The sequence below is a fragment of the Astatotilapia calliptera genome, chromosome 22 (assembly GCF_900246225.1).
Source record: "Astatotilapia calliptera chromosome 22, fAstCal1.2, whole genome shotgun sequence".
Taxonomy (NCBI): domain Eukaryota; kingdom Metazoa; phylum Chordata; class Actinopteri; order Cichliformes; family Cichlidae; genus Astatotilapia; species Astatotilapia calliptera.
Window position 1 is genome coordinate 26,333,825 of NC_039322.1, and position 17,754 is coordinate 26,351,578.

Genomic DNA, 17,754 nt, shown 5'->3' on the forward strand with positions numbered 1-17,754 from the left:
AACTTTCAGTCTCAACATCAAACAGTACTACAAGTTCTCACATCTCAATAGACCTTTGATTTTTTATTTTACTTTTCATTGACAGTACTCAGTACAATTTCACCAGCCTTCATACTTTAAACTAAACAGAACACCTGTTTACAATAACAACTTCATATGAGAAACAAAGGGAAACAGACTGATGTGTTTTATGGATTGAGTTGCTAGCTGCGGGTCATATTCACCGTAACAATTATAACAGCCTACACTCACTTTTTAAAGAATGTAGCAAATATAAATGCTGTACAAAAACATTCAAGTTAAGAACACAGAACTACTATTGTAGTTAACAACATAAGATAAAGTCTTTTTTTACGTAACACAATGCATTTTAACAAGTATAAATATTTGTCTAACATTTCTAAACAATCAAACTGCTGAAAATGAACATATCCAGTCTGTGAACAGAGAAGATCAATGTGACATCTGGATGTATGGACCTTTGGTTCCACATATTTCTGAAAGTGTTCCTTGTAGACAGTACACAACTTCAGTTTTCAGACATTATATCTTACTTGTTTGTAACATGGAAAAACAAACATCACAACATCATAAGAAGACTTCCTCAGTGGCTGAAGGAGGTGGCACATCTGGCATGGCAAAGTGGTGTTGAAATTCACTGGCTGGCTCCCACGTGTCATCCCAGATTTTCCCACTGGAAAATATAATTATTGAAAGAAACAACACCAAAAACATTAATATCATGTTGGGGATTACTTCGTGCTTTTTATGTTTAACACCAGAGGTGGAACATGATAAAGACATTTCCTTAAGTACTGTACTAAAATGCAAATTGTCATTTTTATGGATATTTTCAACTTCTGCTACACTATTTGTAATTTAGATGGATTACAAACAAAACACTACTGTACAGTTACACTCGACACATATGAAAGACTTAGTTATTGTTTTTCAGTTGAACATTTCATAATATCCTTTCTGTGAAGTGAAAATAAAAATTGTTCAAATGTGATAATTAGTTTCTTTTGGATTATTATAAAGGCTGTTGTTTACTCTTTAATTTGTAGAGATTCATTGCTGTCACACAATTGTAATGCTAGAAATACAGTATGCAAAACAACTGAAAGCTTTCACAGTGTGATATTAGTACTTCTTTGGAAAGTTCAGAATCTGAATACTCCCTCCACTGCTTAGGCGATTTATCCTTTGGCACACATAAATCTGTGTAAGACATGGACAAATTCTCTCCACTTTGTCAAAATCCTGATAGCTTTTATATATTTCTTACAATTAATGTGAGTGCTCTTATGGCCCCAGCACAGTCCAGCTGGAATTATTCCCAGTACTTTTGCATCTAAGTGAGACACTACGTGTGTTTTCTGAACAGTTTCAAATATATTTCTTATTAAATTTGTTATTTTATGATTCGACAAAGATGGCAAACAACTTTGCAATAATCCTTAATTGATTAAATAATTGAGATAGGATAAGAAAAAAAGCGAGAAGTAAGACGTGACAAAACACCTGGTTTTCCATTTTCGTTTGTGCTCCAAAAAGGTAATAGATGGAAACAGAACATTCTCAGAGAATGAAATATCAAGAGCTTCTTACCAAACAGAGCAAGGCAACCAACGCACTTTTACTTCTGTGTTCCCCTAGACAGAAGGAATCAGAGAGGCAATCGTTAAATAACATGGTTAATGGATAGGTGTCTTCATAAAGCTTGTGTGTAATCCAGTGTGCACACCTGAGACACACACAGACCCATGTAAACACACTTTGATAGATGTGTAGGTATGTGTATGTAAGGCATTTCTGTTTATAAAAAAAATAATAATAGGATTTTGAAAAGCATGTATCCAATTGTGGCATTCACAAAAAATTATTTTGATCACAGGTTTAGTTAACTGCGTCTATCTGTTTTTGACTCTGGCTATGTTCTTTTCCTCGGAAAGTTTGACGTACTTGTAACATCATACACTGACATAATCAATATCATCCCATTATGAATTGTTTGAATTGTGTCCATTTAAACACTTCAAACTACACATGATCATCTACTATTTATAGTGAGACAGGGCTGGTCAGCATATATCAGGATCTATAAATTGTGCTTTCTATGATCCTGATTCAACAAGAACAACTGAGGATATAGGCTTACACAGAAAAAAATATGATCCTTCCTCATATACAGTCATTTCTATGTTAGCCATGTAGGTTTTTGTAGCAAGATGTAGCAGTATTCAATGTCTGTGATTAATTTTGCAGAATTGTTTAAGAACAAACACATGAAATACAATACAATCTTTTAATGTAATTCCATTAATCATTTCCCTTCACTAATCTCAAAAGTACATTTGAATTTACCCATGTAGCACAGTTCATGGCTGTAGTGCATGGATGAAAACAACTTGAGATAGGCTCACTGTAAAAAGTCTACTGAAAAGCAAATGAAAACATTTTAAGTATTACCTCATTTATCCTGCTCTCAGTGACTTCTTCAAACTGGAACACCTTCTGCCTACTACATCTTCGACAGCCTAAGAAATGAAAAATTACATTTAAAAAAAACATAAGACTCTGTATACACAAGAAATCAAATATGAGTTTTCACTCAAGAAGTGAAAATCTGTAATATCCTCCTGATTGCCATACTCCATTTGTCCTCTGGGGTCCAAAAGTGAACCCACCTCAGTTGAGTTTTTTTTTTAAAGTACATACCATAAATTGTGAATCAATTCTGTGTAAAAACTTAGTTTCACTTAGGACCAACAAATTAACAAAAAAATTCACCCTTCATTTTGCAATTGAGTGCCACCAGACCTTGTTTATATAAATGCATACACTATTTGTTGAGAGAAACTAAAATGTTCTCTCAAAGTGCGTTTTAGGTTTCTCAATCCAATCAAGTTGAATTACAAAGTCCTCTTAACTAAAGTAAGGGATTGACCATATTTAATTATAGTCTTTTTATAGTGTACACCAAAATGCAGCTAAATAACTAGTGAATAATACTTTGCAATGGTTTGTTAGTTCTCTAGGACAACATATGTATCATTTTTGGGTAAGAAACTGAAAAATCTCAAGACATAACATGCAAAGCAATACTTACTCTTTCTCTTCTTATTTTCATGTTGGCCACCCTCACTTAAGGACTGGGAGACTGTTTTTGTTCTCAATCTTGTTCCTTTATCTCCTTCTTCTGTTCCATGCTCCCAGTCTTTCCAAAAAAAGAAGAGAGACAGAAGCACCTCACAAACAACCTCTCCCACCTCTCCACCACCTTTTAAACCCGCAGACCAGCCATCTCTGCAGTCTCTTCATCCACCTGCTAGCCACGCGATCTCCCAGTCTCCCAGTCTCTGTCTGCTCGTCTGACAGGCTCTTTGGGTGCTCCTCGAGGAGCCTAGAAGATTGATGTTCCTGGGTGGTCATCTCAGGCTGCTCCTTGGCGAGGCTCTCTGCTTGCTTGTTGATCAGGGTCTCTGCCTGTTCTTCACTGGGGATCTCTGCGTGCTCTTTGATGTGGGTCTGTTTGTCAGCACAATGCTCCTTGGTGGCATTCTTGGACTGCACAAGCTGCTGTTCTGTGGGGGTATTGGGGTGCACTGGTGTGGAGGTTCCTATAAAACATATTTACTTTCATAAAAATATTTTTCAAAAAAGGCCTTATATTTAGCAGGAACTACACTTTGGCTACGTTCACACTGCAGGCGAAAGCGCAGCAAATCCGATTTTTTTGACCCTCTGCGACCCATATCCGATCATGGTCTGACAGTGTGAACGGCACAAATCCGATATTTTCAAATCCAATTTGGGTCACGTTCGTATGTGTTACTGAATCCGATACATAGCTGATATTTTAGAAAGCGACTGCTGTTTGAACGGTCCTGTCACATTAAATCGATCTTCCACGTCACTGACACAAGACAGACGCCAATTATCAGCGCCAGAGAAGCACCACAGAAGACATCATGAACGCTTCCTGGCCATCCAGCTAAACTGTTGGGAAGACAATGTTGGAGAAACGTGAACATTTTATTTGCAGATTCTGACAGAAATCTGGAACTACTCTTTGAAGCACCGCTCCTCTCTAAAACAGCAATAAGGATCATTATTAGGCCATATGTAAATAACAAAATAACTTAAAGCAAAATTGGGAAACATAAAGTCTCAAACAAGTCTTTATAATAAGGGCCATCAGTCAAACAATACTGTTTGGTCTGGGTCTAAACAGAGCGCAATGTGTGTGACGTCTTCTTTTGCGCATGCAGGCGCTTTGGGCGTTCACACTAGAGCGCGTTTGCTGTCACATTTTATTTGTAGTGTGAACAAGCAGACAAAAAAAATCTGAATTGAGCATTAAGACCTGCAGTGTGAACGAAGCCTTTGATAACATATCCTTCAATGGTTATTTAATGACCTTAAAATATACTTACACAATTTGCTTAAAGATTAATGAAGTATTCTGATTGTGAAAGCAAGTTGAGACGACTTGTTGTGAAAAGTTGCTATATAAATTAGCATTAATTAACTGGACTGAAAGTATACAACAGACTTCACTCTTACCCTTAGACAGTATAAATTCATAAGCCCTCTGCATCTTCTCCAGGAAATTTCTTGTAGTAGAAGTGGGGTCCAAATGGGTAATAACATCTGCTACCCACTTATGTGAATCCTTGTCTTTTTTGCCAATAAATAAAATGGGCTTGTAGCCTATAGACTCAAGTTTCTGCACCTGAAATTAATAAAAAAAATAGTTGGCACAAATTAGTCAAACACAGCCTGTTGTTAAATGGTAAACGAAATGACTCTTATATAGCGTTTTCCTACTCTCGTGGAGCACTAAAAGTGCTTTATACAACATGCAATATTAACCCATATTCACACCAGCTTCTTAGAAGTTTCCATTTAAGCATTCACACACAGCGATCGTGGCTCAAGAGTTGGCAGTTCGTTTTGTAATCGGAAGGTTGCCGGTTCGAGCCCCGGCTTGGACAGTCTCGGTCGTTGTGTCCTTGGGCAAGACACTTCACCCTTTGCCTACTGGTGGCGCCAGTGTCCGGCAGCCTCGCCTCTGTCAGTGCGCCCCAGGGTGGCTGTGGCTACAATGTAGCTGCCATCACCAGTGTGTGAATGAGTGGATGACTGAATGTAGTGTAAAGTGCTTTGGGTTCCTTAGGGACTAAGTAAAACGCTATACAAATACAGACCATTTACACATTCATACTGATATGAATACATACAGCCACCACTGATGTATTACAGTTAAAGTAATTGTTTGTCTTTAGCAAAATGTAGATAAAATATTGTTGCATGTTCTCAAAAGCACATATGATGAGCTGTGTTAATGTGCCAGCAACATCTTATAACAACTTAATGATAATATATGAAACAAAAATTTTTTTACTTACTGCAATACGGGCAGAATCAATTATCCGGCAAACATTTCTGTTTTTCAAGACAACTTGTGCCCACTGGCTATCCAATGATTCTAATTTTTCTTTTAGCTTCTTTTTGCTGGACAGACTTCTGAAGCAGACATAGCAGGTTCTTCTGCTTGCCTGATTGGGAGTCTGGCAAAATGTACAGGGCCTGAATTTGGGGCGTGTCATGTTGAAACAAAGAATAATTACAGACAGAAAAGGCAGCAGACAGACAAAAGGCAAATTATAGGTTAACCAGCACACTGACAACAAGAAAAAAGCTGAAGAGTTAAAGAGACAGAAATGCGGATAGAAACAGAGAGACAGACCAATAAGGACAGCAGTAAGAACAGATACAAACAGACTGACGTGGCTCTTAAAAGTGCCTTTAGGAGTTTTTCAAAAAGCAGATGTAAGAAGGAATCAATCAATAATAGGCTGATTGATGAAGAACCTGTTTAGAAAAAAAAAATATTCAGAATTCAGAAGCACCTTATAAATAAATATATACATTAAACCCTATTGTAACGATTTAGATAAACCCTGTTTAGTGTCCATTTGTATTTCATTTGCAGCATAGATGATCGGTCTGCTATTTAATGATTATGTAATGCTGTTATTAAGTTTAAAATCGAGAGAGAGAGAGAGAGAGAGCCAGAATGAGAGAGAGAGCCATAAAGAGAGAGCTAGATTGATAGATAACGTCTATCTTCAATTTGAGCATCAACCCAATCTGGCAACACTGACCCTTATTAGAACCCTCAAACTTTACAAAGTGGCAACAACAGCAAACGTCAGCACACACTTCTCTATCACTGTACCCTGGATGATGATATATGATAAGTGTAGGAGCCATTCTTGGGTTAATACCTTATGTGGTCACTAGAGGTCACCTTTTTGTTTTGATTATGTAATGTAAAGGTATTTAAGGTAGACGCACGTAATCGGCGTCAGGTGTGTCATTGAGAAGGCAAACAGTTTGTGACCGTTGTGCTGTTATGCTATGTCGATACGGAATAAAGACCAAAAAGGACAAGATACATACTGCTGGATTTATTGGACTGTGAACTTAATTCATGCATACCAGTGACATCGCGTCATCCCCGTTAACGACCACCTCAGTGGCTTCAAGCGTAGGCTTAGCCTCTACAATAGAGTCACAAACTTCTTTTTCTTTGGGGAAAGTTTGTGCCAACTTCGCCGCGGTGTTTTGGAGACTCGGCGCAAACAGGAAAATTAAAGTCTGAGTGATCGATCGCCGCGGAGAGCTGAATGCCGTTTGGAAAGGTTACCGTGGAGGTTTCACGAGGAGCGGACAGCTGGACTAGCGGTCTGTCAGCTGACGACGTGGAATGCTTGGCGATTGTTCCGTGGATGTTGGAGAGGACTCAGAATTCTTCATCGGAATCAGTACGGCGCCCAACGAAAGGTATGAGTAGCGCTACTAATAAATGGCCATTGATAAAAGTGTGCACACTTATTTAAGAAGACGTAATTCCAATGCATTGGTGGTCAACCCAAATAAAACTGATTTATAAACAAACTCGCATGTGCGCATAAACCCTCAATACTTGATAAATATTTGAGTTTTGGAACATTTGAACTATGGACACAAATAAAGCTGCTGACAGGCCCCCGGAGCCTGCTGCAGAATCAGCTGTGCAAAGTAGCAACGCCAGCAAGGCTGGGACACATCCAGAAAAGGAAAAACGAGTGGTGAAATTGACTGCTAAGGCACTTGCAGAGAGACTAGACAGACTGCAACGTGATAGAAAAGCTAAATTAAATAAAGCTAATAATTTAAAAGAGAGTATAAGGGTCTCAATGGAAAAAAATGAAACTTCTATGGTTCAAGCATCATTCAATGATTTTGTTGGTTTGTGTAATGAAGCAAAAACAATTCATGGTTCATTGATGTGTTTGTTACCAGATGATGAAAAAGAAAAGCATGAAACATGGTTTAAAGCAAAAACAATGCATTATGATGAGTTCACTTATGAAGTGAAAGAATGGTTGTCAGGTTGCGAACATTTACATTTAAAGGGTGATCATGGTGTCGATGATGGTGTTAAGCCAGAGGACAGTGTTTCAAATGTTGCTGGTAAATCTTCAGTCACTAAAAGCTCATCTAGTGGTAAAGTGAGCACAACTTCTTCTGCCAAAATCAAAGCAAAAGCAGAAAAGGCAGCATTACTCGCTCGTATGGCAGTCCTAAAAGAGAAGTATGCTTTGGAGGAGCAAGAGCTAAAGCTAAGGAGGAAACGTGAACAGCTTGAGCTTGAAGCGTTGCTTTCTGCCTCTTCTGCAAAGTTAGCTGTTCTCCAAGCTGCTGAAGTTCAAAGTATATCTAACATATCGTCCAATGCTATGAATTCATATTATGAAAGGGAAACCAAGAAAACAGCTGTTTCAGCCACAGTCAAGCCTAGTACACCAGTCAATGAAGATAAACCTGCAGTGCAAATAGTACAGACTGAAAGCAACATATCTGCAATGATCCTGCCAGGAACGGAAATTGAAAGTGAGCCACAAGCTCAAACGGTCATCACAACGCAATTTCACAATGTGGATCCTCCATCGCCCAGGTCCATTCCTACAGCGGCAGAAGGACGGTCGGAGGACATTTGTACCATTTTACAAAGACAAAACGAAATAACTGCAACCCTTGTTCAGCATCAGCGTGCATCGTCATTACCATCCAGGAAAATACCTGTATTCGATGGTGATCCTCTTCAGTACATCTCTTTCATTAATGCGTTTGAACAAGGAGTGGAAGAAAAGGCCAATAAGAGGGACTGCTTGTATTATTTGGAGCAGTTTACAACAGGACAGCCGAGAGAGCTGGTACGCAGTTGTCAACATATGGCTGCAGGACAAGGCTATATACAAGCAAAGCAACTGCTCAAAGAATACTTCGGAAATGAATATAAGATTGCAACTGCTTACATTGACAAGGCGTTATCTTGGCCTGCAATTAAAAATGAAGATGTGAAATCATTGCAAGCATATTCCCTTTTCTTATGTGGGAGTTGTAATGTCATGAAAACATTGCAACATATGCAGGAACTGGACATGCCAGTGAACATGAAAATCATTTTGTGCAAGTTGCCATATAAAATGAGAGAGAAATGGCGAGCGTTTGCATATGATATATTGGAAACCTCTAAACACAGAGCTCGGTTTCAAGATTTGGTTGCATTTATTGAAAGGCAGGTGAAAATTCTTTCGGATCCTTTGTTTGGGGACATTCAGAATGTAACGTCAACAATCCCTGTCTCAAAGGCTGACAACAGACTGAAGTCACAACCAATCAAACAAATTAAAGGGAACAGCTTTGCTGCTACAGCCACACCCATGAACATGAATAAAACCTACAGCACGGAAAGGCTGATTACTACAACAAGCCATGACTTTACAGTAAAGCCATCTTGTGTCTGCTGTACTCAACGACACACACTGGAGGAGTGTCAACAGTTTCAGCGGAAGAAGCACAGAGACAAAATGCTTTTTCTAAAGGAGAAAGGGCTGTGTTTTGGTTGCTTAGGTGCTGGGCACATAAGCAAGGACTGTGCTAAGCGTTTGATATGTAGAACGTGTGGTAAAGGTCATCCCACTGTCCTCCATATTGATAACAATGGTGTAATCCCTGAATGCTATGGAGAGCCCTCCTCTTCAAAGAATGTAAAAACTTGTGGTCATACAGGGGCCGGAAGAGAAAGCGGTTTGCTTTCCATTCTGCCAGTTCAAATAAAGTCTGTTAAAGGTACTAATGTCATACAGACATATGCTTTTTTAGATCCTGGCAGTTCAGCTAGCTTCTGTTCAGAGCACCTCATGCAAAAGCTAAATCTTGTGGGCAAAAGAACTCAATTCCTGTTACAAACGATGGGTCAAGAAAAGGTCGTCTCTGCCCACTCACTTACTGGTCTTGAAGTTTCTGGTTTAGGCAGCAATGCCTTCTATGAACTTCCAGAAATTCTAACACAGGAAAGGATGCCTGTCACCACGAATAACTTCGTAAAGGAAGAAGATCTGATCAGGTGGCCATATCTGTCAAAGGTTCAAATTCCCCACATAATGGCTAATGTGGACCTGTTGATTGGATGCAACGCTCCCAAGTTATTGGAACCATGGGAGGTCATTCATAGCCAGGGGAATGGCCCATATGCTATAAGAACAGCATTGGGCTGGGTCATAAATGGGCCCATGGAAGATGGTAAAAGCAACTTGGACAGCGAGCACCCACCAACAGTTGTAAATAGGATATCTGTTTGTAAGCTGGAGGAGATGTTGAAAAGTCAATATAACTATGACTTTAATGAAAGGGTTACAGAGGAAAAGGGTTTGTCAAGGGAGGACCTTAAGTTCATGAAGATCATGGAAAAATCTGCAACAATGGAAGATGGACACTACTGTTTGAAGTTACCTTTTAAAAAGGATAACATAAAGATGCCAAACAATTTTTCCATAGTTAAACAAAGATTGCAAAGTCTACAACGAAAACTTCTCAACAATGAACAGTTGCATAAAGAATATAAAACCTTTATGGACGAGATGATAAGTAATGGATATGCAGAGCAAATACCTTCACAGCAGCTGTCTTGCGAAAATGGAAAGAAGTGGTACATTCCTCATCACGCAGTTTACCATCCCAGAAAACGATCCATAAGAATTGTATTTGACTGTGGGGCATCATTCCAGGGGACATCATTAAACAAGCAGCTCTTACAAGGTCCTAATCTCACAAGCACATTGCTTGGGGTTTTGCTTAGATTTCGACAGGATCCAGTTGCATTTATGGGTGACATAAAGGCAATGTTTTATCAAGTTAAAGTTGCCAAAGAGGACAGAGACTTTCTGCGTTTTTTATGGTGGCCAGATGGAGATCTGAGCAAGGACATAATTGAGTTTCGCATGACTGTTCATCTGTTCGGTGCAGTATCTTCCCCAAGCTGCGCCAGTTTCGCTTTGAGAAAAACAGCTGAGGACAATCAAACTGAATTCCTAGACAAGGTATGTGTAACGCTGAAAGAGAACTTCTATGTGGACGACTGTTTAAAGAGTGTGGCCTCCACCTCAGATGCTGTTGATTTGGTCAAAGATCTTTCAGCACTCTGTCAAAGGGGAGGATTTACACTGACCAAGTGGGTCAGTAACAATCGCACCCTGTTGCAAAGTATCTCTGAGGAGCAAAGGGCTAAAGACTTGAAAGAATTAAATCTTGACAGAGACAAACTTCCGGTAGAAAGAGCTCTGGGCTTGCAGTGGTGTGTGGAAACTGATACATTCAACTTCAAAATGGATATCCCTCAAAAATCCTGTACTAGGCGTGGAATGTTATCAATATCAAGTTCCATTTACGATCCATTGGGATTTCTTGCACCAGTCCTGCTGCCTGCCAAAGGAATGCAGCAGGAGCTTTGCAAAAGGAAACTGGGATGGGATGAACCAATACCCCAAACCATGTTGCAAAGGTGGAAAGGTTGGCTCAGTGATTTGCAAAGGCTTTCCCATTTCAAGGTTAAAAGGTGTATACAACCAAGAGGGTTTGGACCTCTCTCACATGCACAGCTACACCATTTTTCAGATGCTGGTGAATCTGGATATGGAACCGTGTCATATCTGCGCATGCAAGATAATAGGAAATCCATCCACGTCGCATTCTTGATGGGCAAGGCAAGAGTAACACCTCTAAAACCTGTCACTATTCCACGTCTGGAACTAACAGCTGCTGTAGTTGCCGTCCGAGTGGATCTCATGTTAAGGGCTCAGTTGAGAATGAAACTCGAGCAATCTATATTTTGGACAGATAGTACATCCGTACTCAAATATATAATGAATGAGGATAAACGATTCCTTACCTTTGTGGCAAACAGAGTCTCATTCATTACAACTGCAACTAAACAATCACAATGGAGATATGTAAGCTCAAAGGAAAATCCAGCAGATGATGCTACAAGAGGGCTCAAGGCTGGGAACGTTGTTCATAGCAGCCGCTGGATCGAAGGACCAAGCTTTCTGCAGAAGCCAGAAAGTGATTGGCCAACCAATTTAATGGAATGCTCCTTAGAACCAGAGGACCCTGAAGTCAAAGGTGAGGCCACAGTAAATGTTACTCAGGTAAAAGACTTGCTTGATGCTACATGTCAATTGATGGTGTACTTCTCAGACTGGAGAAGGCTCAAGGTTGCTGTTGCTTGGTTCCTTAGACTGAAGGCAATCCTTCGTTCAATGAGAGATAAGAAAAAAAGACCGCAACCTTACTCAGATAACCCAATTTGTAAAAGTACTACAAAGGAGAAAGTAAAGAAACCGCAGCTGTACAGACTATCTTCAAAGGATCTTCTTAAAGCTGAGCTTGCCATTATTAGATTTTGCCAGCAACAACGATTTGGAGAGGAGATTGCTACGTTGTCAAGTGGGAAAAGTTCTGTGAGCAGGCACAGCTCAATTTATAGATTAGATCCTTATCTTGACGATGAAGGCCTCTTAAGAGTTGGGGGACGACTGACAAAGGGCTCCTTACCAGAAGAAACGAAGCATCCCCTTGTTCTTGCAAAAGATCAACATGTAGCAAATCTCATCCTAAAGCACATTCATCAACAGCTTGGTCATAGCGGTCGTAACCACACCTTATCCACACTAAGGAGAAGATACTGGATCACAAAGGCCAACTCAGCTGTGAGGAAGGTTATCGCAGAATGTAATTTTTGCAGGAAATATCATGGAAAAGCCTTGGAGCAAAGGATGGCAGATTTACCCAAGGAAAGAATTTTGCCAGATAACCCACCATTCACCAATGTCGGAGTTGATTACTTCGGACCTATTGAAGTAAAAAGAGGACGAGGTACAGCTAAACGCTATGGAGTCATTTTCACCTGTTTAGCCAGCCGAGCAGTGCACTTGGAAGTGGCTAGCTCTCTAAACAAAGATGCCTGCATTAATGCTTTGCGCCGTTTTGTGAGTCGAAGAGGTCAAGTCGCTCACATCCAATCGGACAATGGAACCAACTTTGTCGGAGCAGACAGAGAGTTAAGGGAGGCTCTTGAATCGCTGAAACATACCCAAATAGCGGATGCTTTGCGACACATTGGAATAAGATGGAGTTTTAATCCGCCTGGAGCATCACATCATGGTGGAATTTGGGAACGGATAATTCGTATGATCAGAAAGATTCTGAGATCCGTTCTTCAGCAACAACAGTTGGACGACGATGGATTAAATACGGTTCTATGTGAAATTGAAGCAATTTTAAATGACAGACCCATCACAAAGCTTTCTGATGATCCAAAAGACCTAGAGCCACTTACACCAAATCACATCCTCCTGATGAAAGGAAAACCATCTTTACCACCCGGACTATTTGACCCTCAGGATATGTATCTGAAGAGAAGATGGAAACAGGCTCAGTACATCTCAGATCTTTTTTGGAAACGATGGATACGTGAATACCTGCCTTTGTTACAGGAGAGACAAAAATGGAACCAAAAGAAGAAGAATCTAAAACCTGGAGATATAGTCATTATAATGGATTCTTCTGCACCACGTGGTTCCTGGCCACTTGGAAGAGTTCTGGAAGCCATTCGTGACAAAAAAGGACTTGTGCGATCTGCACGTTTAAAAACAAAGACTAATATTCTGGAAAGACCTGTAACTAAACTTTGCTTGTTACATGAGACTGTAATCTAAAAGTGTGTTATTTATGTTTATTTATGTGAATGTATAGGTCTAAAGTAGACTGTATTAGTGGCTCCTTATTTTCTTTGTGATTAGAATTGCCATGTCTGATAGCCATTTCAATTAGGGGCCGGGGTGTAGGAGCCATTCTTGGGTTAATACCTTATGTGGTCACTAGAGGTCACCTTTTTGTTTTGATTATGTAATGTAAAGGTATTTAAGGTAGACGCACGTAATCGGCGTCAGGTGTGTCATTGAGAAGGCAAACAGTTTGTGACCGTTGTGCTGTTATGCTATGTCGATACGGAATAAAGACCAAAAAGGACAAGATACATACTGCTGGATTTATTGGACTGTGAACTTAATTCATGCATACCAGTGACATCGCGTCATCCCCGTTAACGACCACCTCAGTGGCTTCAAGCGTAGGCTTAGCCTCTACAATAAGCTTAACTTGATAGGCTAACAGAAATGAATTTAGCTAACTTACAGCACATGTGGTGTGGTAACATATATGCTATTAAATGTTAAGTCATTCGCTGTTCCACGAAATTGCTAATCTTAACCCATGGAACTGCTTTGTGAGCTCACTGTTTCGGGTTTTTCTTTTTGGTTTTAAATAAGAAAAATAATTTTAAAAAAATCTACAGATTCAGATTCGCACTTACCTGTGGTACGATCGAGTACGTTGACGTCACTGCCGCTCATCTAATATGATAAAAAAAATAAACTTTCTCAAAAATAAACAAGTGAGTCGCTGTGAATTCCTTAACAGCACCGAAAATGTTTTTGCATAATGTTTTTTTGCCGAAAATGTTTTTGCCTAATAAAAAAGAACAGCTTTTTTATTAGGCATTTAATTTAATTTAATACGTAAGAGCGTGATTAGCCAAAGCAGACGGTAAAATGACTGCATGTATTCAGAGGAGTTGGAGAAGATATCTTACAGCTGTAGCAGAATGATCGACAGATTTCCAAATATCAAAAGGATTGTAGAACAGTTTATAAAACCGGTGCAATAAATTCACCCAATCGCTAGCTGTGCCATTACCCAGCATACATCGCTCACTCCGTCAATGCAAGAACCTATACACAAATAACAGCCTGTAATTAGTTTTATCTGCAGTAATTTTCTCTCAGATAGTTGCCTGCATTATATAATTTATTGTGTTCAGTATAGGTCGTTACAATGTGATTTGGAAAATGTCTAAATATACCGACAAAAACCACTTCCGCGGCAATCTCTTCAATCGGAGGACCCTTCACGTCCATTCCCGATGCGAGAGGGGTACCCTGCGCGTCCATATGTGCAGCAGAGGGGGCCTGACCATGCGTCACACGTTTGAAGAGTTGGGAGTGAGAACGTGTTGGAGCTGCATGCAAAAAGATGTTTTGTTAAAAGGGTTGGCGTAATAAGCAAATGCTTCAGCCAATACCTTTTGATTAGCCTTGTCTCATGCTTTCTTGCTTTGTGGTAGATCTTTGTTCTGTATTCATTGAGATATTTGAATGCTAATCAATAAAATAAAATAAAATAAAAAATAGTAACCATCCACAACTATTTTCAGTTGCGGATGATAAAGGATTCAGAAAGTTTATTCATGCAGGTCCATATAACAGAGAATATGCATCTTCTTTTTGTTTTCATATTATAATTTATATTTAATTGTGTTGTGGTTTGCCGTGTTTTATGTTGTTTCACTTTAAATTTGTAAAAGGAAAAAGCTGAAAATTTAAATAGTTATATAGTATTATATGATTTATTTATTACATTTTATGTGGAGTGAATAAATAAAAGTATATTTATGGTGGCCCCTACAGACAAAGCACATACAAACTTCAAATCTATGGCGTTATTTTTGTGCCACTATTCTGAGCGCACGTAAAAAAGGTTTGCAGGTGCAAGTGTTGCATTTTGAGGAGAAATTTATTTTGAGCGAAGAAAAGCTGAATTTGAGTGAACAAAATTCATTGCTGCATGCAAAAAATGTATATCCGTGTTTGCTATTATCCATATACACACGCACAATAGCAGCCCCTCTCGCTCAGTTTTTGTATTTGCGCTCGCAATGTGTCGCTCACGCTCTCAACATTTCTGCCCGTGCGCGCTCAACTCTTTCTGTACACCGTTATATTTGTGCCACAAAACCAGCCAATCACAGACTTGGATGCAAAAAAATCTGATTGGCTGTTTTTGTCTCCAATCAGCTCGAAAGGACGAAATGCAATATCCCAGAATCCATTTCGTCCAAAGCTCAAACGAGGCAGTGGCGGAAGAACACAGAGTGGCGGAGTTTGAAATATTACTCTTTCTGGGACACAAAATAAACTTTTAAGATATTTTCATGTTAGAATGTAGCTGTGTGAACTTCAAATATCTGCTCGATTTATCAAGACATCACATATTTGCATAAGTGCTCCAACGTTTTCGGAGATGCCTGTTACCCACCAGCTGACCGGGTGGGAACTCGGGTTAAACATAATATATAAGGCTGAACTGACAAAAAAATCACCGACTACACCACCAGGTATTATTGGAAAAACCATAAAGCCTTTGAACGAAAACAAACGCTGTTGTGACAGTGATGTACACTGTTTTGTTGGTATATATGTATGATTTGTATCACCTTCATGTTTCCAGCTTTACAGCTGTGGCTCCAGCAAACATCAGCTGATACTAGAAATTAATTTTAAATAAATTCTAACAACAGCTGATCAATTTTGAACGTGCTGCTGTTGTTGTTTAGCGCAACATCCGCTGGTTTCCTGTTTCTGGCGCAAAGTGGGAGATAAACAAACGAGAGACGATCAGCTGATCATTGATCAGTTTCATGATTGAAGTAGCAACAGGAGAGGGAGGGAGAATGAGGAGAGAAGAGGCAGCTAAGACACAGAATAACTCCAGCTTTGTGTCTTTTTTATTCTCGCTGAAGTCTTTTCCCCTCAATACGGATGTATTGTAATTGGTCCAGCCCAGAGTTGATTATTACCAGTTAGCTAATCCACCACCTTTCATTGTTTATACCATTACAAAAACAAACAAACTAACATAAAAATGAAAAATCACCATTGGCCCACCGGGCAAATGCCGGGTAAATGCCCAATGGCCAGTCCAGGTATTCGGTCAGCTGGTGGGTAACAGGCATCTCCAAAAACGTTAGAGCACTTATGCAAATATGTGATGTCTTGATAAATCGAGCAGATATTAGAAGTTTACACAGCACCATTCTCGCATGAAAATATCTTAAAAGTTTATTTTGTGACCCACAAAGAGTAATATTTCAAACTCCGCCACTCTGTGTTCCTCCGCCACTGCCTCGTTTGAGTTTTGGACGAAATGGATTCTGGGATATTGCATTTCGTCATTTCGAGCTGGTTGGAGACGAAAACAGCCAATCAGATTTTTTTTGCATCCAAGTCTGTGATTGGCTGGTTTTGTGGCACAAATATAACGGTGTACAGAACGAGTTGAGCGCGCACGGGCTGAAATGTTGAGAGCGCGAGCGACACGTTGCGAGCGAGCGCAAGTGCAAAAACTGAGCGAGAGGGGCTGCTATTGTGCGTGTGTATATGGATAATAGCAAACACGGATATACATTTTTTGCATGCAGCAATGAATTTTGTTCACTCAAATTCAGCTTTTCTTCGCTCAAAATAAATTTCTCCTCAAAATGCAACACTTGCACCTGCAAATGTTTTTTACGTGCGCTCAGAATAGTGGCACAAAAATAACGCCATACAAATCGTGTACGAACCCTGAAGCACGTACAAACTCCAAAACACGTACAAACTCCAAAGCACGTACAAACTCAGAAGCGCATAAAAACTCAAAACACGTACAAAACACAACAGAAATGCTCCAGGATGCTAGGGGCTACACAAGCCAGCAAGTACCAACGACCGGATTTGGTGTGTTTATTTATTTATTTTTTCATTATTTGACTATATATGAATGCTTGTGTATAAATACACAAACAATACACATATGCTTTCATGCTTTCAATTGTGTAATTTAAGTGATCTAGGTAGCTCTGTTTTGGAAGTTCAGTTCATGCTAGAAATGTGTTTTGGAGTTTGTACGTGTTTTGTCTCTAGGGGCCACTGCATATATTTATATATAAACATATATAAATAAAAACACTTTTTTTACCTTAGTAATTCCTTTTGTGCATAATTTTATATTATTGTTAATAATAAATTAATTAAAGCAACAAAACAACCTGAAGAGCCGGTTCGGAGCCGAAAGAGCCATCTCCACCATTATTGGACTCATCTCGGACGGGGATGAGTCTGCCTACAGGAGGGAGGTTGAACGTTTGGTGTCCTGGTGCAGCCACAACAACCTGGTGCTGAATGCCCAGAAGACAGTGGAGATTATTGTGGACTTCAGGAAGCACACAGCTCCATTCCCCCCCATCATCCTGACTGACACCCCCATCACCTCTGTGGACTCATTCCGCTTCCTGGGTACCACCATCACCCAGGACCTGAAGTGGGAGCCCACCATCACCTCCGTCATTAAGAAAGCCCAGCAGAGGATGTACTTCCTGAGGCAGCTGAAGAAATTCACCCTGCCAACACGGATGATGATACAATTCTACACTGCAATCATCGAGTCCATCCTCACCTCCTCCATCACCGTGTGGTACGC

General features: G+C 39.8%; 1 protein-coding gene and 1 long non-coding RNA gene across 2 annotated transcripts; one reads left to right on the forward strand and one right to left on the reverse strand.

The window, feature by feature from the left end:
• Positions 1 to 37: 37 nt before the first annotated feature.
• Positions 38 to 5,858, reverse strand: LOC113015424 (uncharacterized). Its single transcript, XR_003271105.1, has 6 exons — positions 5,415 to 5,858; positions 4,570 to 4,738; positions 3,113 to 3,623; positions 2,473 to 2,540; positions 1,612 to 1,655; positions 38 to 694 (listed from the first exon to the last, which is right to left on the reverse strand). It is a non-coding gene; the product is annotated as an uncharacterized LOC113015424 (long non-coding RNA).
• A 66-nt stretch (positions 5,859 to 5,924) lies between these two features.
• Positions 5,925 to 14,383, forward strand: LOC113015409 (uncharacterized). Its single transcript, XM_026157446.1, has one exon. The coding sequence runs from the start codon at positions 7,032 to 7,034 to the stop codon at positions 13,113 to 13,115; it is 6,084 nt and encodes a 2,027-aa protein (XP_026013231.1). The 5' UTR covers positions 5,925 to 7,031; the 3' UTR covers positions 13,116 to 14,383.
• The last annotated feature ends 3,371 nt before the right edge of the window (positions 14,384 to 17,754 follow it).

Excerpts from the sequence above, each read along its gene's own strand:
- LOC113015409 (XM_026157446.1), top strand. The coding sequence starts at position 7,032 with ATGGACACAAATAAAGCTGCTGACAGGCCCCCGGAGCCTGCTGCAGAA.